Source organism: Lissotriton helveticus, chromosome 10, assembly GCF_964261635.1.
Source record: "Lissotriton helveticus chromosome 10, aLisHel1.1, whole genome shotgun sequence".
Classification (NCBI taxonomy): domain Eukaryota; kingdom Metazoa; phylum Chordata; class Amphibia; order Caudata; family Salamandridae; genus Lissotriton; species Lissotriton helveticus.
Window position 1 is genome coordinate 10,843,987 of NC_136071.1, and position 24,528 is coordinate 10,868,514.

General features: G+C 51.5%; 1 protein-coding gene across 2 annotated transcripts in view; it reads left to right on the top strand.

Moving 5' to 3' along the window:
* Positions 1-24,528, top strand: part of WNK3 (WNK lysine deficient protein kinase 3) — an 856,642-nt gene that overhangs the window by 255,896 nt on the left and 576,218 nt on the right. For both annotated transcript variants that reach the window (XM_078664557.1, XM_078664558.1), the window contains exon 4: positions 17,706-17,926. In XM_078664557.1, coding sequence (XP_078520683.1) covers positions 17,706-17,926 — 221 coding nt within the window. The remainder of the gene's footprint in view (positions 1-17,705; positions 17,927-24,528) is intronic.

Below are 24,528 nucleotides of genomic sequence, written 5' to 3' on the forward strand. Positions count from 1 at the left end.
CACATGAAATGTAGCTGGCACTGGGTCATAAACATCCTGAATTTTTCACTATCTCCCGTAAATCTCTCGGGAGGAGCTAACGGCACTGCTACCGGAGAAGACACTGTAACATTAATGGGGTTACCAGAGCTGCTACCTCCCATTGTACCCTGACCCGTCCCCCCGCTATACTGAAAGGTCGCAGGGTGAAGAATGGAAGAGGCTCCCCTTTGATGTGACTGCTCCCTCGCCCTGACGGCCACTAATTCTTGTTTTAAACCAGCGTTTTCCTGCTGTAGCTCCTGAACCTGTGACTGTAAGGTCTGCAATGCCCCCATAATGTCCTGCAATGAGGGACCTCCTGAACCATCCCCCACCGCATTCCCATCCACGTCCATGTTCGCTCAGGCAGTGCTAAATACGTGGGCTCGATATTCTGTTGGGCCCAGCTCAGCCCGCCCAAGCACTGCAGGAGCGAAGCATGCACCAGTCCCCTTCCCGTATCCACCGAAAACCCACTGATTAAAGTCCACAGTGAGCCCTCCAGTGAACCCGAAAAGAGGGTGGTTTGATACGAGACACCAAGTCTCCCACCCTGTAGTATAGCAGGACACGGCTCCCTCCTTCACGCCTCCGCACCTGTGGTAAAGGGAGAGAATGTCTCTCAATATGCAGTATGCAATACAGTCTATTCATTCATGGCCATGGTCCACCAAAACATCAAATAACACATACCCCCTCCTTCTCCTTACCAGTGGTAAGTGCAGGCTTAGCTTCGTGTAGGAACTGGGTTCTCCACAAAAATAGTGCTCCAGGGAGATATAAACCCAGTCAGGGGCAACAAAACATAAGGTGTCCTGCAAGCACTAAAGGTGCATAAACTAGCACCGTGCAAAAAGGGGAAAAAGAAAGCTGGGGACAAGTCTCGTAATACCAGCTACAAAAAACCCCTTTTATAAAATATATGGCTTGAAAGGGGTACAAAGGAATGACTAGCGACTCTTCCTTCCTCAGCGCCAGCGTCCTGTGTTTACACAGCGTCCTGTGTAAACAGCGGAATGGCCCAAAACGTCACTTCCGCGTATACAACGATGTGGACAGACGCCTAAGCCTAAGCGTCTGCCTGCGCGTCTGCCTGGTGAAGAATGAACAGCGCGTCACACCGCCGGTAAGACCAATATGAGAACGGGAGCCCCCGCTCTCGAATCAAGTACACAAAATCACAATATGCCGGCACAAAAGGAAGGAAGGGCAAGGCTAACAAGGGTAAGGACCGAAAAATAGGAACAGGGGAAAAAACGGGGAGAGGAGAAGGGGGAGGGAGACTAACTTACTGACTAACACGGAGGTAGAAATCAGGAACAGCCAGAAACGGGGATGAACAGAAAACACAAAAACGGACTGAAATCCCCCACGAGCCCGTGGGAGACTGAAAGGAGCAAAAAGGCAACAGAACTCCAATACAATGCAGGAACCAAAAAGCTGGATACCAAGGCCACAACGTTGGCGATATCGAGCAATGAACAAGGAGGAAGGACACAAATATATACCTCAGCCCCTGTTCATGTGATGGTGGCCCATGGTCACAGAAACAGGACTGACTGCCATTCCCTAACATGGAGTACCACAGGGCTCCTCCCTTAGTCCCACACATTTTAATGTCTATATGACACCTCTGGCAGCTTTGATCAGATCCTTTGGATTCCAGCTGACATCATACGCAGATGACACACAAATAGGGATGTCACTATGACCTGGGCAAGAGGCTGAGAAAGGGAAAAGGTTCCACGATTGCATGAAAGCGGTCAGGCTGTGGATGACCACGAACTGTTTGAAGTTAAATTCAAGCAGGTCCTCATTTTTAGGTCGAGCCTGGCGCACGCAGCGTGAAGCGCTGATGCCAGCGAGGCTTATTGTTGTGGACTTGCCTTGGAAGTGGGACAGAAGATGGGCACGAGCATGTAATGTATGAGATGTGTACGCTGGTGCTTGGCGCCGCGTTAATTAGGCTTGAGGCGAGAGTTAACTTGAACGCGCACACACACACGTAGTTGCCGCCCCCAGCCAGTGTACGCGTATGCAATCACTAAAAAACAAACACACGCACCAACCCCCAAAGTACAACTACGCCCCACTCACCAGCCTCAGCCGCCACTTCTGACCCTCCTTACTTCTGCAGCCACCGCGGGCCTCTCCCTCAGGCATGGGAGCCCCTCGTCACCACTGCTCCTCTCGGCCAGCCACTCCGTGGGCACGGGCTTCTCGCAGAAGGCGGAAGTCCCGCCCCGCGACAGGCGTGACGCTCCCGAACTTCCGGTTTTCGTGACTGAAACGGGCCGGCGGCGGTGATACCTTCACTGCTCTTGTTTTTAATTAAAGTAGGTTTTAGATAAAGGTTTAAAGAAGCCAGCTGTAGTAGAGGGGTGCAGGTGCCTACTATTAAAGACATTGGGTCTGTGGAGGGGAGCGTTGGGTGTCCAGGGTAGAGCACCCCTTTGATGTTAGTTTCTAGGTAGGTCGCCTGCTCCAAAGACGCTTTCTGTGTCCAGCCCTCTTGTGAGATCAGCAGCATTTAGGGCATTGGTGTTCATGGTGCCCACACTCAGTGCAGGAGGCATGACGTGTATTCTGACCTTGCTGAAGGTGCTGTCACTCCATGACGTGCTTAGGGGGGGGATGTCTTCATCTACACTAAGCGAGCATTCAAGACTGTTATTACTACAGTTGTCTAAGGCATGGAAGGTTGATGGAAATGCGGCTGGTCTTTGATCCTGTGAGCTCTACATCATTGTGATTTGATAACTTTAGATGTTTCCACCCTGAGCTCATGACATTTAGGATATGACCGAAAACCTGGCTTTTTACTACATTGGTCATTACACACCTCGCCGATCGGAAGGTCGTAGTCAGCGCCAGGGCACCCTCCGGTAACCGTTGACCTTAAGAAATTAAATTAACATAACATTTGGCTCTAAAATCATTTCTCCCTTCTTTTCAAACAATTTCAATCATTTTGCAGACGAAAAATACAAGTACAATGTATTATCTGAATAAACAAGGGGTGATACGTTCGAGAAGGGTGTCTCTTGAAGCTCAAACCATTTGGAAATGGCTTCTTGCACAGAATCTAAGGATTATGGCAATACACCTACCAGGAATGCACAATGAGGAAGCAGATGCACCTAGTTGTATAATACAAAAAAATCACGATTGGTTTCTAAATGACAAAATCCTGCCAGAATTGGACCTTTTTTGACGACGCCCACAACAAAAGATGCCCAAACTTTACATCCAGATTTTACCAGCCAGGATCCATGGGGAATTCCCTTTTGATCATCTGCTCAGGTGCTTTCCCCCCATCCCAATGATTCCCACAGTGTTGATCAAACTGCAACATTCCAAGACCAGAATGTTCTTAATAGCTCCAATGGCCACGGTATGGCAGTTCACAGATGTTCTTTACCTATCAGGGAGACTACACAGTAAATTGCAGCGCACACCGGATCTTCTCTACAAATTCTCTGGTCAGGTCTTACACCCCAACCTGCCATTGTTCAACTTAGCAATTTGGCTTCTGAATTCCTGCAATATGGACAGTTAAATCTTCCACAAGATTACATGAACAATTTAAAGGCGGCAAAGTGACCACCCACTAGAACATCATATTCACTCAAGTAGAAAAGATTTTGCATATGGTGCATTCAGAATTACCATATCCCAGATTCATGCCAAGAGGCGGTAGTTAGCCTATACGATCTGATAGAGACTTCTAGCTGCATATTCCATACTTTAGAATCATTCCCCAGGCATCAGACTGGATCACGAAGATTTTTCAAGCAGTACTCCTGTGCGCCTATAGTTGGTGTCGATTGACTCCGTATCCGTCGTCCATTACAGTGACATTGCATTACCTATATAGACGACACCCAGGCACGCTGACGTCAGTTATTTTCTTTCTGCGCCAGCCAGCGCTGAGTCTGAGAAGATCTACCCCTCTGTCGTTTTATGATAGGATTTTTTTCTACTGTTTTTTTAGGCTTCCTCCTGGTGTGTCGAGGATGTCATCACGTAGGACAGGTTTTAAGCCCTGTGGAGCATGTTACTGGGCGATGTCGGTGACTGATCCGGACCTTGTCTGTGGTGCCTGAAGTGCGACCGTTACACCAAGACGTGCTTCGATTACCAGGCAGTGGCGCGGAAGGCTTTGAGTGATCAGTGCCGGAAGCTGCTAACGGCCTGGCCCCCAACTCCGTGTAAGTAGATGTCTCGGGCGAGAGGAAGGTCCTGGCAATGTTCACAGTGTCGTCTTCGTCCCATTCATGATCGTCTGGAAATTCAAGTAAGAGGCACAAGAAGAGTAAGAAGTTGAAGTACTCGTCGTCTTCTCCTCAGCCGATGCGATGAAGGGGCATCTGCATCCAGGGCCTGGTTCTTCGGAGCCTGTGCCTGGGTGGACTCTGCCTCCCCGAATATCGGGAGCCAAAGCGACTCCCGCACAACTTAAAGTTTTATGAGGCCCTGCGCCTCATGTTTGGGCGGCCCGATCCCATCAAGGACACTTTGGGTCCTGCGGGGCTAGGTGGACCATCTGGTTCTCTTCCAGGGGATCCTCATCAATAGTCATAAGCATTAGAATATTCCCGCCCATGCGCGGGACCCCGGAAACACTATATTATATGTGCCCCACATATATATATATACATATATACATAAAAACATGCAATAGCAGCCAAATCACATCAGAGCTGGAATATGCTGTGAAGAATTTCCACCATACATGAATAATATGCATTAGCAACATGAGAAACAACACAAAAGATTGTTTTAGAACTGTTTTAATGCTTAGGCAGCAGTAGAAATTCTTATAACACCCTAAAAGCATAGAAAGCGCCCAGGCTGCATTGCAAACACACAGCCTAAAAAGACTGAAAAGCTAACCTGTAGCTGAATACCAAAAAACTGGCTACTCCGGCAGCCCCCTGTGGATCTGATAATGGATCCGGATCCGTGCTGGTGGTTTTCCAACGCCTATGCTTCTGGCGCCACTAGCCCCATTATCATCCTCTAATCCGACATGGAGCCGGAACCGTGTCACCCGATGCTGCAGCTGACGCAGGCCGGACCTTCAGGACCAAGATCTGACCCTGAGCCCTATTCCTACGGGCTAGACCTTGGGAGTCGTGAGAGGGGTCGCTGGACCCTTTATAATACCAGTCATATGAGCCTCAAATGGACTGGTGTGAGGAACTGGGTAATGCCAGTGGACTGGATACCTTTCCAGATCAGGCATGCTTTCTCCCCCTACCATGGCTACGGAGAAGTAGTTTCTTATGCTATGGTGGTTTGGAGAGTGGCTGAGGTCCTTGATTTTCAGCTGCTATCGGTTGCTGTCAAGACTAATCTCTTGAGAGAGGTGCTGCAACACTAATCTCTTGAGAGAGGTGCTGCAACCAGGAGTATCCTCCTCAGAACCCCTACTCCCATTCAATGAGGCCCCCATCAACGTCCTTCTGGGAACCTGGTCCAAACCCAGCACATGGGCTTCTGTAAATAGATCGATTGCCTGTCGCCTCCACCCACTCCTGAGGACCCAAACTTCCTCATCCTACACCCTACCCAGGGAGCTTGGTGGTCCAAGTTTCCACATCTGGAGGCGCATTTCCTACCATACCACGGGACAGGGATTCCAAGATGCTGGACTCCTTTGGGAACAAAATGTTTTCTTCTGCCAGCCTGGCGTTGTGGTTTGTGAACACTGCATGCCTATTGGGCCGCTATTCCCACATGCTGTGGGATACGGTTGTGCAAGTGCTGCCGCAAGTCCTGGAAGAGGCGTGGGCCATCCTCTCCCAAGCTGTTACAGATGGGAGAGACGCAGCAAAGTTCTGTTGTGGTCTGGACCCGACTGACTAGCTGGGTAGAACGGTTTCCTTGTTGGTGGCCCTGAGGTGCCACGCCTGGCTGAGAATGACTGGGGGATGGCCAATGTTCTGGACAAAGTGCAGTTTCAGGCTTATCCTCCGGAGTGGCGAGTCCAGAATATTCAGATTATAATACCAATGTTTCAGCATCTGTCCTAGATATCTAGCCAACATCCTGGATTTCTGTTAGACTGACTCTGAGGTTGCTGGGCCTCATGGCCTCCTGCATCCTGCTGGTCACACTTGCCAGATGGCATATGCAGGCTTTGCAGTGGACCCTGAAGTTCCAGTGGGTACAGCATCAGGGGAATCTCTCCAACCTGGACCAGATCTCAGAGGAGACTGTTAAGGATTTGCAGTGGTGGCTAGCAAACCGCGATTGAATGAGAGGCAGATCAACCTACCTTCCCCAACCTGATCTCGCCTGATCTCACAGTAGTGACAGATGCATCATTCCTGGGATGGGGCGGCCATCTGGGAGAGGTGGAGATCAGAGGACTTTGCTCTCTGGGGAAATCCACATCAACTTGTTGGAGCTCTGAATGATCCAATTGGCATTGAAAGCCTTTCTACCCTCCATTAAAGGAAGGCTGGTACAAGTGTTCAAGGACAGCACCACCGCTATGTGATACTGCAACAAGCAAAGCGGGTGGGGTCCTAGACTTTGTCAAAAGGCCCAGCGTCTCTGGCCATGGCTGGAACAGCAGGAAATTTCCAGGGTGGAACAACTCCTGCTAGGTTCTCTGAAAGCCAGGGCTGACAAACTTAGCAGATCACTGGGCTGAGAATGCGCAATGTCAGCAGTTTTGCCCTCTGGAGATTACAAAATTGCGCTGCTTGCAGATGCTTTTCGTCTCGAGTGGAGATGAGGCCTCCTGTACGCCTTTCTGCCCATACCACTTGTGCCCAGAGTTCTCAAGAAGATCAGGAACGACTGGGCCAAAGTCATCCTTGTTGCACTGGACTGTGCACGGAGAGTCTGATATCCCAAGCCACTGAGCATGGCCATTGATCCTCCGATCACTGTGCCCCTTTTGGAGGATCTTCTGTTGCAGCAGCAGGAGAGGGTTCTCCATTTGAACTGGTCAACTCTACCCCTTCTTGCATGGAGATTGGGCGGCTGCAGTTGATAGCTTTTGACCTTCCTCCCTAAGTTTGCATTGTTATTCTGTCAGCCATGCTTCTCTCTACCAAGACAGTATATGCCTGACGTTGCTTTGGATTTGAATCATATGTTGTGAAGAAAAGTCCATTGAACTACTTTCTGATATTTTTCTTTTTATTGTTATCCTTACCCAGCACATCCTTCCAAAGAAGTGACTCCATTTTCTAGACCCAAAAAGAGCATTGTAGTTGTACCTTGACTGCACATTAGAGTTCCGGGTGGGCGACCAACTCTTTGTGGGGTATGTTGGCGCAAAGAAAGGTCGGACGGTGCAGAGGCGCACCTTCCTTGGATGTGTCGTACTCTGCATCAAGATCTGTTATGCATTGATACAGAAGCAGCTTCCTGAAGGCTTACGAGCTCATTCCACCAGAGGTAAAGCTGCGACCACAACGTTAGCACTTGGAGGTCCGGTCCTGCATATCTGTGGGACAGCAGCATAGGCATCCCTGCACACATTTACTTAACATTATTGCCTGAACAGTCAGGTCTGCAGGGATGGTCACTTTGCCCAATCGGTCCTGCAGGACTTCCTAGTTTAAATTTGTCCGCAGACCCTCCTCTTGGGAATGGTATTGCTTGGGTATCTATTCAACGGAAAGGAATCTGCGGCCAGAAGTCTTTATTAAATGAACAGGTTACTTACCTTTGGAAGTGCCTTATCCGGTTGCAACTATATATAGCTGCAGATTCCTCACCGACCCACCCGATCTTCCTGCTCTGCTGACAGATTTCTAGGGTCAGGGCTATCTTTGCAGGGCCCTAGTTAGGACACTTCATTGTCAGTGCACTTCATGGCTCTGCGCTTCTGGCGTGAAAAGTTGTGTAAAAGTAACTGACGTTGTTGCATATATAGGTACTGCAACGTCACCAAAGGACCCGGAGCCAGTCAATACCACCTACCAGCACGCTGGGGTACTTTTGAAAAATCTTCTGAATCTAGCCTGACGCCTGGGAAATGCAAAGGTTAGGAATCTGCAGCTAGATATAGCCTCTACCAAATAAGGTAGTACCAAAGTTTGTTAACAATTAATCAGAGATATTATAAGCGCGCAACTCTCCCGTGAGGGTATCAAGGCGCTGGCGTGGTGGTGGGGGAGCAGCTCCGGTCAGTCGAAGAGTCAGGTCTTCAGGGTCTTCCTCAAGATGTGCAGGGTGGGGGTGCGCCTGATGTTGATCGACAGCTCGTTCCAAGTCCTGGCCGAGATGTAGGAGAAGGTTCTTCCACTCTGCAGATGTGTGGTGCTTTGGCGAGAGCGAGGTCGGCATATCGGCGTTTCCTCTTGGGTACGTGGAAGGAGATTCTGTCGTTGAGATATTGGGGTCCGGTGTTGTGGAGGTATTTGTAGGTGTGGGTGATTATCTTGAAGGTTCCTCTTTTCTCGACTGGGAGCCAGTGGACGGTGCACTGGTGATGTGTTTGTGTCGCGGGTGGCCGAGGACGAGTCTGGCTGTGGTGTTCTGTATGATCTGGTGTTTGCGGAGCAGGGATTTGTTGATTCCGGCGTAGAGGGTGTTTCTGTAGTCCAAGTCTGCTGGTTAGGAGTGCGTGGGTGACTGTCTTTCTTGATTCGGGGGGGATCCATTTCCGTGGATGTGGGAGGGCTGCCGAGGGCAGTGGGCCACCAGGTGTCCAATGCAGAGGGGGAGGGTCCGAGGATGAGGACCTCTGTCTTCTCAGAGTTTAGCTTCAGGCAGCTGCTGCTCATCCAGGTTGTGACGTCTTTCATACCTTCCAGGAAGTTGAGTAGGGTGGTGATGGGCTCTTTAATGAGGTAGAGGATGAGCTGCGTGTCGTTGGCAGAGTATAATATGCTGAGTCCGTGTTGTGTGACGATGGCAGCGTGGGGGCCATGTACATGTTGAAGAGCGTGGGGCTGAGCGACGATCCTTGGGGTACTCTGCAGTTGATTTCCGTTGGTTTGGATAGGAAGGATGGGAACCTGATTCTTTGGGTCATGCCGTTGCGGAAGGAGCGGAGCCAGTCGAGGGCGGCTTCCTGTCTACTGGCGGTGAGTGTGCGTTTGAAGACGGTTGCAGTAAGTTTGAATAGGATCAGGGCTGTGGTGTGTCCTTGATCGAGGATGGTGCGGATGTCGTCTGTGGCGGCGAGTAGAGCGGTCTCAGTGCTGTGGTTGCTGCAGAATCCGGATTGGGAGGGGTCGAGGATGGAGTTTTCTTCGAGAAATTTCGTTCGTTGGATGTTGACAGTATTCTTTTTGTCTTTTGCTGCGAAGGGGGGGAGGGAGATGGATCCGTAGTTCTTGAGGTCCGTGGGGTCTTCTGATGGCTTCTTGAGTAGGGGTCTGACTTCTGCACGTTTCCAGTCGTCTGGAAAGATGCCCATCTCGAAGGTGTCGTTGATGGTGCGTCATAGTTCTGGAGCGATGGCGGTGGAGGCTCTATGGAAGATGTGCGGGGGCAGAGGTCTGTGAGGGTTCCTGAGTGGATGCCTTTCATGGTTGCTGCTGTGTCTTTGGTGGTGACTGGGGTCCAGAAGGAGATGGTGGACTGGCTGGCGTTGCCGGAGGATGGAGTGTTTTAGGATTCCGGTGTCTGGTTGTTGAAATTGTCATAGAGGCCCTTAATCTTCAGATGGAAGTAGGAGCCAAACTTGTTGCAGATGTCCTGGGTGGGGGTAATGTCCGTGGTTTCGCTGGGGGGGTTTGGTGAATTCCTGGATGATGCTGAAAAAACTTGTTCGATAGAATGTTGATAATGGAATGCACATCCACACCCGTCATCATAAACTTTGCAGTACTCACTTGGCATTTTGTGTCCTGATAGTTCATCACAGTTTTAACTGTTTTATGTAATCTGCTATCCCTAGCCGTTCGAATATCATAATTATCATTAAGGAACTTTTGGATTACCTTCTCTTGATAGAACAAAATACCATCTTCAGCGAACTACACCCAAAAGTGTAGCCTTATGGTATGCATTATATCATGCCGTTGTTGGTTTCTCTCCTTCAGATGTGTTTTTCACGCTTTGGCAACCACACTACGCTCTGTGCGCTAATCCAGTGGTGAAGCAAGGAAGAAGAAAGTTGGAGACCTTGAGATCTGAAAGAGACCATTAGTTATAGATTCCTTACCTTAGAATTACCCCAAGGTGTCAGACGATCCGTGGAATTTTCCTTCAGCCGTACACCTGCGTGTCGGTAGGTGGCGTCGGTCGACTCCGTGTCTGCCGTCGACGATCGTGGTCGCCAGAATAACGTTGCGTTGGCTACTTAGATGCCGCTCTTGTGCTCTGATGTAAGTTCTTTCTTTTTTCTCTCTAGCCTAGCACAGATTCGGAGAGAGCTTGCCCCACAGTCATTCTTTGACTAAACTTTTTTCGACTTTTGTCGACTGCTTTTTTGAGTCTTCGACTCCTGGTGTGTGAGGGATGTCCTATCGTCTGACTGACTTTAAGCCTTGCTACTCATGTCAAAAGCTGATGTGCTTAATGGATCAACCTCGTTTGCCTCTCGTGCCTGGAGCGCGACCACGACCCAAAGTCATGCTCTGACTGTCGGGCCATGTATCCGAAGTGGTCCCAAAAGCTTTTGGAGGCCCGGCAGTCGGCTCCACATCGCTCCCGGTCTTGCTCGATGGGTAGGTCTTGAGACCAGTCGCAGAACCACCACACCACACCTCGTCCTAGTCTTCGCACTCTTCGGGTAAGTCAAAGCACAAGAAGAAGGCGAAGAAGCACTGCCGCTCTTTGCCTCCCCCGTCAGTCGGCTGAGACAACGCGGGACCCGAAGCATTGTCGCTGTAAGGCTCCATCTCTGGCGCCTGACTCAGGGATGACTCTGTGCCTCCCTCCCATGGATCCAGGCCTGGAAACGGATTGATGCCGGTAGACCTTACTCGACCGATATCTGTGACGACGCCCCCATCCTCATCCCTAAGATGAACCAGGAGCTGGACCGACGTTGAATACGACGCTGGAGGGTACTCTTGTTCCCTTGTTCTGCCCAGGTGTTTCCTATCGCCCTGAGGGTGGTGATGAGGACTTGGAGGAGTCGGTAGACCCTTTGACAGACCAGCTAGAAGAACCGGACTGGAGAGAGTAATTGGGTGACGCCAGTGGTCTGGATACCTCCCCAGACCATGGCATGCTTTCTCCCCCTACCATGGCTATAGAGGAGGGAGCTTCCTATGCAGTGGTGGTGCATAGGGCAGCCGAGGTCTTGGGCCTGAGCTCCCTACAGTGGCAGTCAGAACTAACCTCCTGACGGAGGTGCTTCAACCGGCGACAACTTCTTCTGAACCCCTCTTGCCCTTTAATGAAGCCCTCACGGACGTTCTTATGGGAACTTGGTCCAAGCCCAGCCCAGAGGCTCCTGAGGAACGGATGAGTGCCCGCCGCCACCGCCCACCTCTGGGCGATCCCATTTTCCGCACCCAATACCCGTCCCTGAGAGCTTGGGGGTTTAAGCTGCTTCTTCCAAGGGCACATTCCCTTGCGTACCCCCCCCCCCCCGGATAGGGAATCTAAGCAGCTGGATAATCTTGGGAAGTGCATGTTCTCTTCCTTCAGCTTGGCACTGCGGTCTGTTAATACCATGCATCTTGGGACTATACTCCCATACCATCTGGGATACGGTTGCGCAGGTGCTGCCTCGGTGCCCGGGGGAGGCCCGGGCCAGTCTCTCCCAAGCCGTGGCAGATGGGAGAGACGCAGCAACATTCACAATTCGCTGTGGACTGGATACCACTGATTCACTGGGCAGAACAATTGCCACGCCGGTAGCCCGTCGGCGCTACGCCTGGTTGAGGATGTCTGGTTTTTCGGGGAATGATCAGCCAACTCTGCTGGATACGCCTTTCAATGGCCGTCGACTTTTTGGTGACAAGGCACACTCGGCGTTGGAACGCTTTAAGGATTCTCGTGCTATGGCCAGAACCTTGGGCCTCTGTGCGTCCTCCCATCCACCACAGTCTACCTTTCGTGGCTACGGAAGGAGCACACCACCACTTCTGACCCTGCCCAGCCTCTGTGTGGACGCGGACGTGGGACCTTGCGACGTGGGTCTGGTAACCAGCAGGCAGGCCAGTCCATTACCCCCCCCCCCCCCCCCCCTGCAGCAACCTCCATACGCTCCTAGTTTGACCTTTCAGTCCCATCAGTGGCCAGTAGGTGGCAGGATTTGCCATCACCTCCCCCACTGGCAATCCATCATGTCAGACAAGTGGGTTTTGCAGATAGTACGAAGGGGCTGCTCCCTCCCCTTCGAGACTACCCTCCCTCTATACCACCGTCTTTTGATCGCATGTCGGAGGATCATTTGGCGCTTTTCCACCAGAAAGTTTTAGCTCTCTTGGCCATGGGAGCTATTGAGAGGGTTTCTGTGCCAGAGGTAGGTAGTGGTTGCTATTCCCACTACTTTCTGGTGCCCAAGAAGGAAAAGGGCCTGGGTCCTATCCTAGACCTCAGGGCCCTCAACCGCTTCTTCAGGAAGGAGAAGTTCAAAATACTAACCTTGGCTCAGGTCCCATCTGCCTTCGACCTTGGATGGCATTGGACTTGCAGGATGCTTATTTCCACATCCCCGCCCTGCCAGCCAACAGACTTTACCTACGGTTCACAGTAGGCCATGAACGAATTTCAGTTCACTGTGCTCCCGTTCGGCCTTACCAGTGCCCCTTAGGTGTTCACGAAAGTGATAGCGGTGGTCTCCGCTCACCTGCGCAGATAAGGGCTTCCAGTCTTCCTCTATCTCAACCACTGTCTGTTGAAGACTGGCTCACCCCAGGCTGTCGTCTCCCACCTCCAGACTACAGCGGACCTCCTGCATTTGCTGGGGTTCACTATCAACGTGCCGAAGTCACACCTAAGTCCCTCTTAGTCGCTCTCTTACATCGGAGCTGTTCTGGAAGCAGTGTAGTTTCGGGCATATACTCCCGAGCAGCGAGTATGGGATATTTGGGCTATGATACCGATATTTCAGACTCTGTCACGGATTTCGGTGAGAATGACCCTGAGGCTACTGGGCCTCATTGCCTCCTGCATCCTGCTGGGGGAACACGCCAGATGGCATATGCGGGCTCTGCAGTGAGACCTGAAGTTCCAGTTGGTGCAGCATCAGGAGAATCTTTCTATGTCCAGATCTCGGAGGGAACTGCGCAACAACTGCAGTGGTGGTTAACGAACCAGGATTGTGTCAGAGGCTGATCCCTCTCCCTTCCCCTACCAGAGGGTGACCAATGCATTACTTCTGGGATGGGGCAGCCACTTGGGAGAGGCGGAGATCAGAGTAGTCTGGTCTCTGGCGAAGTCCGAGCTCCATATCAACCTGTTGGAGCTCCTGACGATTTGATAGGCGCGGAAGTCATTCCTTCCCTCCCTCAAGGGGAAGGCAATGCAGGTGTTAAGAGACTACGCCACCGCCGTGTGGTACTGCAACAAAAAGGACGGGGTGGGGTCGTGGACCCTTTGTCAGGGGGCCCTTTGCCTTTGGACATGGCTGGAACATCAGATCATGACCCTGGTGTTGCAACACCTGGCAGGTTCTCTGAACGCCAGGGCGGACAAACTCAGCCGTCTGTGTCTGGTGGATCACGAACAGCGTCTTTACTCCGATTTGGTGCAAGGTCTCTTTCAGTAGTGGGGAGAGCCTTGGTTAGATCTGTTTGCCACCGAAGAGAACGCGCAATATCAACAATTTTGCACGTTGGAGTTTCCAAGGCGGCACTTGCTCTGCAACGCTTTTCGTCGCTAGTGGAGCTCCATCCTCCTTATACGCCTTTCCGCCTGTACCACTTCTGCCCCGAGTGTTGAAGAAGATCATGTGCGACTGGGCTCAAGTCATTCTTGTGGCACCAGACTGGGCACGAAGAGTCTGGTTCCCCAAGCTCCTGAACATTGCTATTGATCCTCCGATCAGACTGCCCCTTCGGGGGGATTTTCTGTCTTCGCAGCAGGGAACGGTCCTCCACCCGAACCTGTTCAGCTTCCACCTCCATGCGTGGAGATTGAGCAGTGACAGTTGACAGCTTTTGACCATCCTTCCGAAGTCTGTAATGTCATCTTGGCAGCCAGGTGTCCCTTCACTAAGACGGTATACGCCTGTCGATGGAGCAAGTTTGTGGCATGGTGCACAGCAGAGGCTGTGGATCCCCTTTCTGCTCCACTTTCTGATGTTCTTTTGTTCCTTCTCTCTGTGGCCCAGCAGGGCTCTGCTCTGAGCACAGTAAAAGGCTTCCTGGCAGTCATTTCTGCTTTTCTTCGGCAACCAGATCAGCCCTCTTTGTACAAGTCCCTTATTGTGCGTAGGTTCTTTAAAGGCATTATTCATCTCTTTCCTCCATCTCCTTTCAGTTTGACTTGAACCTTGCTTCGCCTTACTTTATGTGCTCTCCCTTTGAGCCTCTTCACAACTGTCCTCTTAGGCTTCTCACTCTGAAGACTGCTTTTCTTGTTACCATCACCTCTGCTCGCAGAGTGAGTAGGCGTCAGGCTCTTTCTTCTAAGCCCATTTCTTCTCAGTACATCAGGACAAAGTGGTGCTTCGAAGGAGACCCTGATTCCTGCCTAAAGTAGTCACTCCTTTTCCCATTGGTCAGACTATTACTCTGCCCACCTTTTTCCGCTTCCACACCCATCAAAGGAGGAGGAGAGACTCCACCGTCTGCATCTGAAACGTGCACTCTTTCTACCTTGACCGCTCAAAGGATTTCCTGGTGGACGATCAACCCTTCGTGTGCTATGTGGGTGCCAAGAAAGGTTGGGCTGTGCAAAAGCGTACCATCTCTCGATGGGCCATCCTTTGTATCAAGATTTGTTATGCTCTAGCTAAAAAGGAACATCATTCCACTAGAGCTACGGCAGCCACTACTGCTTTGTCACGTGGAGTCCCACTCACTGACATCTGCCAGGAAGGGGGGCTTCTATGCACACACTCACCAGACATTACTGCCTGGACAGTCAAGTCCGGAGAGACGGCTACTTTGCCTGTTCTGTCCTCCAGGATTTTCTGATGTGAACTTGGTTCGAGTCCCTCTTCCGGGGTTGGTGATACTGGGGTATCTACTCTAAGGTAAGAAATCTATAACTAATCGTCTTTCAGATGAAAAAGTTTCTTACCTTCGTTAACAATGTATCTGTAAGAGACATATATTAGTTATAGATTCCTTACCGCTCCACCCATCCTCCCCGCTCTGCGAACTCACTTTTAGGGACAGGGACTCCCTTGCAGGGCTCTAGTGTGGTGCACCAGTGGTCAGTGTGTTTCATGTCTGCGCTTCTGGTGTGGAAAGTTGTCAGAACAGACATCAGCGCACAGAGGCGGCGTCTAAGTAGGCACCGCAACGTCATCCCGGCGACCACGACGCCGATGATGGACGCAGTGTTGACCGACTCCACCTACCGACGCGCAGGGGTACTGCTGAAAAAAAATTCCCCGATCCAGTCTGCTAAGGTAAGGAATCTATAAATAATATATGTCTCTTACAGATACATCGTTACTGAAGGTAAGTAACTTGTTCGTTTGTGTGCTTAAAATAGTAGACACTCTTCATACCAGTAATGGTTGCTGCATCCTTGGCCTGAAATATGCTGGGAAGTTCCGTTTTTTAGCAGCTTAATACCAATGATTTCATTTGTTGCAACCCCATGACATCAAGGAAAATGTGCTTTTGATCTTTGGTCTTTCCAAAAACATTTGTCTTTTTTCAGTTCATGTTCACACCAAGTATTGTCGAGTGACTGAAGGTGTTTTCCTTGACGCTCTGTATTCTGAGACCAATATTAGCTAGTGATACGGATTTGTCTGTAGCCAGCAGCACAGCAGAGTGTTCTCACACATCTTGGTGGGATCAAATGTGAATTATGTAAAGATTATAGCAAGATGGCTGTACATAATTTAGTAGCAATGTGGCGTGGGCACATCCCTCTTTAACACTTTGTAGATTTCTAATCTTGTCTCATAGGACACCCGCATCAGGATGAACTCTAACTCCAGGTTCAGTGTAGAATGCTGGACTCATTGTAAATAATAGTAAAGTGATGGCGGCCAGTAGACTAGCACAGGTAAGACTGAGGAAGTGGAATTCTGTACAGAAGTAGATAAGAGCACAGTAAAGTGGGCAGTCTTCTTCTAGACACTCCTTAAAGCCGCTCAGAACAACACTAACATTTTATATGAAGCACTTGAAGTGACCCTTATTCCATCACGTACGGATGCAGCTTGTACTTTTCTTTGATTGATGGAGGGTTTACTTTTATGCTCCAGCCTTATATTTTGCCTTTTGACACAACAGGATCCTGATACAACCATAAATATTAACTCCGCCTCATAGATAGATTTATTGTATCAACACATAGGTCTGATTATTCACGCAAGACTCCCAGCCTGCAGTCTTGTGCAGACGTGCTTTTCCCATCCTCTGTCTACAGGCCCAACCAAGTTTGGCATTCACTCCCCCTTTACATATGAGCACATCTCCATCTGGCCGGATAGATCATTTTCTGCAGTTTTATCGCTGGTTCAGATCCACCTTCATCCTTGCAGGGCTTCTGCAAGGCTTTTCTCACAGTTAACTTACCAGGAAAGATGAATGCATTCCTCCATGTTGATGGACCCTTTTTGAGTCCTGCACAAATCTTATTTAAGGACCTTGCTCAGGGCTATCAGTTGAAGGGCATGTACCTGAAATCCTCTAGTGCCTTAGCACAAGACCATTCCTGGACTTTTTTCCTTATCGGCCTAAATTCTCATTGCAGTCCAGTGCCTAAATGTCAACGCGGAGAGAATTTACAACCCCCCTTTCCTTTCTGCACAACTTAATGTTATCGTATAAATCAATATATATCAGAGCACTCTCACGCACTAGATGTTAAATGGGGGGCTGTCAGTGTTACCTTGACAAAATCTGCCTTAACAACATACGGAACACTGGTACCTTCTGAGCACCTTATTCTATGTTCACTCGTTAATGTATTTTCTTCAAGTTTTTTTTCTTTCTTTTTTTTTTTTTTGAAAAATAAAGTACACAATTTTATGGTATTTCATACTTCTGCTAATTATGATGCAAAATTGTAAAAAGTTGTCTATGATAAAGCTAGCATTGATGGGGTTCTTGGAGTACAGGTTGAGTAGCTTCCAACCAAGGAATCTTATGTGTGATCTTCTGGAAGTGCCTGCTTTAATGCGATGACCTCCAAAGCTCCACAACACTTTCAGGGTGGCCTGGAGGGGGAATAAAAGGTCACTTTCCATGCTTAAAATTGGCAGCACAAGATTGAGGTAAACCACTAGGAGTTGCAAAATGTGAATATCTTTTACAATTTAACTGTCTTGATAGATTTCTTTTGGAAGAGGAGCTTGTTTTCTTTGGCAGCTACCTGCTAGGGGGACACGAGAAGAGATGGCCATCTAGAAAGTAGTGAGCCATTTTTGTTGTTTTATGTGCTCTTTTGTTGTTGCTGTCATTCCTGTAGCAAGCATTGGGGAGGACACATGTTGACACTGAAGAGGTTAATTGCTTACTGAGCATGATTAATGTTGGTTAAATCTCAAATTTTGAGGCACTGCTAAACTTACTGGTGTTTGCCCCAATAGCGGAATCAGGAAACGCCTCTGTTGAGTCCTTTAGTCCTGCAAGAAATTGCTTCTCAATCTGTTGACATTTCCTTGTGTTCCATAGTTACCTCAAACGGTTTAAGGTAATGAAACCCAAAGTGCTGAGGAGCTGGTGTCGGCAAATCTTGAAGGGCCTGCAGTTTCTCCATACACGGACGCCCCCCATCATTCACCGAGACCTCAAGTGCGACAATATCTTCATCACGGGCCCTACCGGCTCAGTGAAGATTGGTGACCTGGGGCTGGCTACTCTGATGCGGACCTCCTTTGCAAAGAGTGTCATTGGTGAGTAACTTAACAGTGAACAAGACATCAGCGTTATTGGGTATCCCTGCTTATCTGAAGGCACATTCAAATCACTCATACATGGTAGAGTGGCCTATTTGTTACCTTTTGTTTGGAGATTGCTTGATTGCACTCTTGACTGATAACATTTATTTAAATGAACAAAAACACAATTTGCAGAAGGAACACTGTTGTGCAGAGTGGCATGCTGTGACTTAAAAACAATGTTTCTGAAATGTAAGTGTAGTTAATGAAAACAACTTCACCAAAACTTAACTCAGCTGATTTTCCAAGAATATCACCTGTCCGAAAGTGGGGAGAAACCTATTTGGATAGATTTCTGGTTCCTCTGAAAAATATTCTAATCTGCCTTCTTCAAACTTCCTCAGTTCCACGCTTGAGAGCCCTAGCACTTTGGTGTTCCCCAGGATTGGATCTTTCATAGATTCATGTAATTGAATCATTCCCAGTAGTGGAGCTGGGAGCCTCACAGTTGCATTATATTAGCAGAAAGCTCTTATTTCAGTTGCAATACATCGCACATTTGCTTTAATATCCTATTCATCTCACTCAAATCAGTGATGGGACGGCACACTGAACTCCACCTCCAAAGAAGTCAACATACCTAAGATTTTCTACTGCCAGTTTGGAAGGAAATCCCATTCAGAGCACCGCTTAGGATTTTTCCTGTCCTTTGGAAATTTGACCCTATGATACAAAACCTCAACTGATAAAGCTATTTTTTTGCCTATCTTAAGAAATTGGAATAAACGGGGTTCTGTTTCAGGTTGTGAAGCTGCTCCATACCAAAATACTAGAGCCAAAAGCATTTCTTCTGATGTTAGCCGTCTCAGCTGTAATCGTGTGAACAGCCAATAAGACAATGTTTTAAATGAACAAGAAGAGAGGAACAAACTCGAAGGCACTCTCAGAGAAGGCGCATCATCTATGGAGCTGGGCGTTAAGTCACTTCATTTTGTTAACTGCATTATATCTCCAGTGAATCAACAGCACACTGCAGATGCTCTTTGCAGAACAGCCTGTGTTGATCAAGAGTAGGAGCTTCAAAGGAACTTGCTTGCATGGTTTTCTGGAAATGGAGTCCGACAACACTGCAACACTTATGAGCTCCACGGATCTTTGCAGGCTGACAATAATACTCTTGATTGCAGCACTGAGATGCCCAAGGGTAGTCACGCGCTTTACAAATCCCATAAACATAAACATTGAAGGGCAATGAGTTTTCAGTCACATATTCCATGCCATTTGCATATGTTTCCCACCATTTCCACTCACCCGCACTTTCTACTGGGCAGCCGGCAGGCCAGGACACAGGGTTAAATTAATCGCCACAATTCAGGATCTCTGCTCTTCCACACCTGAGGTCCTCTCATTTGTATTCCTTGAGGCAGTTGTGCAGAGTTGCTTCAGGTTCGAGCTCCTAAACAGGCAGGATGTATCAGTGAAAGTGGAAAAGGTTCTGCGTCTAAAGGTCTTCACCTGATATTTGAGCCATTTCAGCTTCTCCCTTCTCTCTAGCAACTTGTTTCTTCTGGGCTTGAACCTGCTTCCTGTAAAGTCCAACCTGCCAGCGATATCCGCATACCAGAGATCTTTAGATTCATGAAGCCGCTTACGAAAGAACCCTTCAAAGCTTCTCCGCCAATGAGGCATCCTTCATGAATTTATGAATGTTGGACAGGCCGCATGGTCGGGCTGTCCCCCCTCCCCGCGATGGGACCTGGACCCTGGCTCTCCCGGAATCCCCAACCAGAGTCCCCAAACGACCACCCGAAGTACCCTGCAATCCCTCCACTACAAGACACCAGCGCCGGACCCAGCTGGCCCGGGTCATCATCCACACCACGACATCGACCCGGCCGCCATCTTGGGGCGCTGCAGCGCGAGGCCGCGCGGCCTCAACTCGACCCTAACCCGGGGCCCGGCCGGCCCCGCCATCGAGGCACCAACCTCCCCCCAGGAGGCAGAGTGACCACTTGGCGAGTCAATGGGAGAAGGAATCGTCAACGGCTCTCCTCCGCCAGGTGTCGATCACCCCCGGCCGCCCTGAGCGCTGGCTCCACCCCCCTGCTGGGTGTCTGGACTCCCTCATCCCGGACCTCCCGGCCCCCCAGGCGCGAGGGTCCGGACATCAAAGGGGACCAGACCTATAACTGGGGCAGGGCCAGACCAGGACAGCAGTTGTATCCTGGAGTCGAGAGACCCGAGAAGAACTCATCCGTAACTGGCCTGCTGGCGCTGCCTCGTGAAACCATCGTCTTGGCCTGCTGGCGCTGCCGCGGCCCTCTGCCTCGTGAAACCATCGTCTTGGCCTGCTGGCGCTGCCGCGGCCCTCTGCCTCGTGAAACCATCGTCTTGGCCTGCTGGCGCCGCCGCGGCCCTCTGCTTTGTGAGACTATCATCTTGGCCTGCTGGCGCCGCCGCGGCCCGATCCACAGACACTCCAGCTCGAGGATTGTGAGCTCGCCTCTTAACACCACCTGTACCGATCCGGTACCAAGACTGTCCCGCTACCCCCTTTCCCTACAGAGACTAGAAGTGAGAGGACCCCCGGGTCCGAGATATCCTGTAACGCTGATAACCTTGCCTTAAGAACCTTACATAAAGCATTGAACTCGACTTGGTGTGGTGCCTGTTTGTGGGGAGGGAGGTAACTTGTCTGTACGATCGTCGGAGACGGTCCCACTCGGGGATCTCTCCCCCAGTATCCGGCCGACCCTCAGGGTCCCCGTCTAACATTGGTGGCCAGCGACGGGATCCGAACCTACGCATAATCGTACAGAAAGTCACCCGACCCACGACACACGACCACCATGACAACAGAGAGCGGAACAACGGAGAAATTCCAGATGGAAAAATTGGAAGACTACAACCACCGAGAACTGAAGCAATATTGCATGGAACTTGGTCTCCCAACCACGGGTCTGAGTACGAAGGAAGACTTCAAACGAGCCCTAGAAACCTGGGCGGAAACGGGTACGGCCGTACCCCGAACACAAACAACCGAAACGAGCCCCGCACCAACTAAAGAAAGAGCGGGTCTCTCCCTGGAAGAGATCCGAGAAAGAGAAAAAACCAGACTCCACGAATTAGAACTAGCCCGACTTCGCTTGGATGGAGAACTCAAGCTGGCAGAACAAAAAATAACCCTGGAACACTTACGGCTCAGGGAAGAGCGAGAAGACAAGCAAAGACAGAGAGAGCTAGAGGAAAAGAAACTAGAGTACGAACATGAGCGCAATCTCAAAGCACTGGAGATCCAGAAACAGGATAAAGACCTCGGGCTCCCCGAACGACCGACCCCGTCTGCTTCGACCGAACCCAAGGTTCACATCCCCAAAGATGTCATCCGGGAATACCACAAGAACGATGATATACAGCAGTGGTTTAAAGCCTATGAGGTGGCAATGACCTCCCACCGGATTCCCCGAAGCGATTGGGGAGCCGGGTTATGGGGGAGGTTTGTCAACGAAGGGCGGGACGCCCTGCTGCAACTCCCGGACCAACTGATGACCTCCTACGACCACATGAAGGCCGCCCTCCTCACTCGATACGGGCTCACACCTGAGATGTACCGCCAACGGTTCCGCGACTGCAAACGGATTCCGGGTACAACTTGGGTGGAGTACGTGAACTTTTTTAGCCGAGCCTTCGAGGGGTGGATCAAGGGCAACAAAGTAACCACCTACGAACAACTCTTTGACCGTATCGTATGGGAACACCTGTCGAACAACTGCTTCGTGGAGCTCCGGCAACACCTCCTGGACAGTAAGCTAACCGACCCTCGACAACTCGCCGTCGAAGCCGACCGATGGGAAAGCACCCGAGTTGGCCGGAACGCACCCAGCGAATTATCCAGATCGTATCGCCCCCGAGGGGGAGGAGGAAGTCAGGGTCGGGGGAGAGACCCCGGCCCCTCGTCACCCCCCAGAAACCCCTCGACCCCGGTTGGCCGAGGAAGCCCTGCCGTCCGGGCCGGTTTCCGGGCCAACATTACGTGCCACAGGTGCCAGCGACCCGGCCACTACGCCAGTGATCCCAACTGCCCAAAGAATCCGAACACTACCCCCCGCCAAGTTGCAGCGGCGGCCCTAGGGGAAGAACTAATCCCGGAAGACCAAGAAGAGTACGAGACCGATCCCTCTGAATGGGCACCCGCCGCCATGGCACTGGTCTGCTTAGGGGAGAAAGACATGATTCCGCGGGCCCCCCTTCCCGCCAACACACAGAAGTACGGTCAATGGGTCGACATTAATGGCCGCCGGGCGGAAGCCCTCCGCGACACCGGGGCCAGTGTAACGGCGGTCCGACGCCACCTCGTCACTCCAGACCAAATCTTGCCGAACGTTCTTTGCCCTGTCCGATCGGCCGACAACTCTGAAAGCCTGTGCCACATGGCCTGCGTCCCCTTCGAGTGGGGAGGAGTAGCAGGGATGTTAAAAGTAACTGTCCGCGATGATGCCCCCGTGGACTGCCTCCTCGGAAACGACCTTGAAAGCTCTCCCTGGGCAGCTGTCGAGCGGAGGGAGCACCTGGGGATGCTTGGCCTCCCCGAATGGGTCTGCGTCACGACCCGGTCCATGACCGCCCGCGCGGTCCCCAGCCCAGAAGAGCCCGAGTGGCCAGAACCTCCTCCCGCGCTCATCCCAGAGGAGGCCGCCCCAGAAGCCAGTCCATTGACCCAAACTGAAGAGGGATCCGACCAGCTTCGGGACGTCCCTGACCTGGCACACTGGCGGCAGGAGGGAGGCCCCACGCAGGAACAATTCCGGGCCGAACAGAAAACCTGTCCCTCTCTCGAAGGACTCCGGCAGCAAGCCCTGGCCCAGAGCACCGGGGATACCTCGGGGGCCCACTGGATCTACTGGGACCAAGACCTGCTCTACAGCGAGCAGAAAGTTGCAGAACTAGGGGCCGGTCGGGTGCTGGTGGTGCCCCTTCACTTCCGAGACTTCCTCCTGAACTTAGCCCACGATGTCCCCCTTGCCGGACACCTGGGGCAGGATAAAACCTACGACCGCCTGGTGACCCATTTTTTCTGGCCCCACATGCGGAAGGATGTCATCAACCACTGCAAGGCCTGCCCCACCTGCCAGGCCAGCGGAAAAAGTGGCCGAAAAATCAAAGCACCGTTACAACCCTTTCCTGTCATCACCACCCCGTTTGAACGAGTGGGAATAGACATTGTGGGGCCCCTCGACCCTCGAACAGCCCAAGGACATCGGTTCATCCTGGTCCTGGTAGACCACGCCACCCGCTATCCCGAGGCCATCCCTCTTCGGACTGTGACGGCCCCCGTGGTGGGCCGGGCCCTGATGGGGATCTTCTCCCGGGTGGGGTTCCCCCGGGAGGTCGTCAGTGACAGGGGCACGAACTTTATCTCCAGATATATGAAGTCCCTCTGGCAGCAATGCGGGGTCACCTACAAGTTCACGACCCCCTATCACCCGCAAGGAAACGGACTGGTCGAGAGATTCAACCGCACCCTCAAGGGGATGATTAGGGGTCTAGAAGAACCCCTTCGACGCCAGTGGGACGTGCTACTTCCATGCCTCCTGTTTGCCTATCGGGAGGTCCCGCAGAAGTCCCTCGGCTTCAGCCCATTTGAACTCCTGTACGGGCACCCCGTCCGGGGCCCCCTCAGCCTAGTCAAGGAAGGTTGGGAGCAGCCTCCCCAGAAAACTCCCCCGGACATCTACAGGTATCTCCTGGCTCTCCGCAACCAGACCCGGCGGTTCCGAGACGCCGCCAAAGCCAACCTCGAGGCCAGTCAGGAGGACATGAAGAGGTGGTACGATCAGCACACGTCCTCCATTGAGTTCGAACCTGGACAGCAGGTCTGGGTGATGTCCCCGGTTGAGCCCTGTGCACTCCAAGACAGATGGTCCGGGCCCTTCAAGGTAATCGAACGCAAGGGGCCCGTCACCTATTTAATCGACATGGAGACTGCCCGGAACCCCCTACGGGTCCTCCATGCCAACAGGCTCAAACCCCATTTTGTACGATCCGAACTCAGCCTCCTGATGGCTACCGATACTGGGACAGAAGAAGACTCCGAACCCCTTCCGGACTTACTGAGGGCCCTCGAGCAGGATGGCTCAGTGGAAGGGGTCCAGCTCTCCGAGGCCCTGTCCCCGGAGCAACGCCAAGACTGCCAAACGCTCCTGAGGCAGTTCGCCTCCCTGTTCTCCCTCACCCCCGGAGTCACCCCCTGGTGCCTCCACGATGTGGACACCGGGGACAGCCCTCCTATTCGACACCGAGCGTACCGCGTACCAGACCGGGTACGAGCCTGCATCCAGACCGAGGTGTCCAAAATGCTGACCCTCGGAGTGATCGAACCCTCAGACAGTCCCTGGGCGAGCCCAGTCGTCCTGGTTCCCAAGGCAGCTGCCCCGGGCGTTGCCCCTGAGCTTCGGTTCTGCGTGGACTATCGGGGGCTGAATGCAGTTACCCGGACCGACGCTCATCCCATCCCCCGGGCAGACGAGCTAATTGATCGGATGGGGGCCGCCCGCTACCTGAGCATCTTCGACCTAACAGCGGGTTACTGGCAGATCGGCCTCACCCCTAGGGCCCAA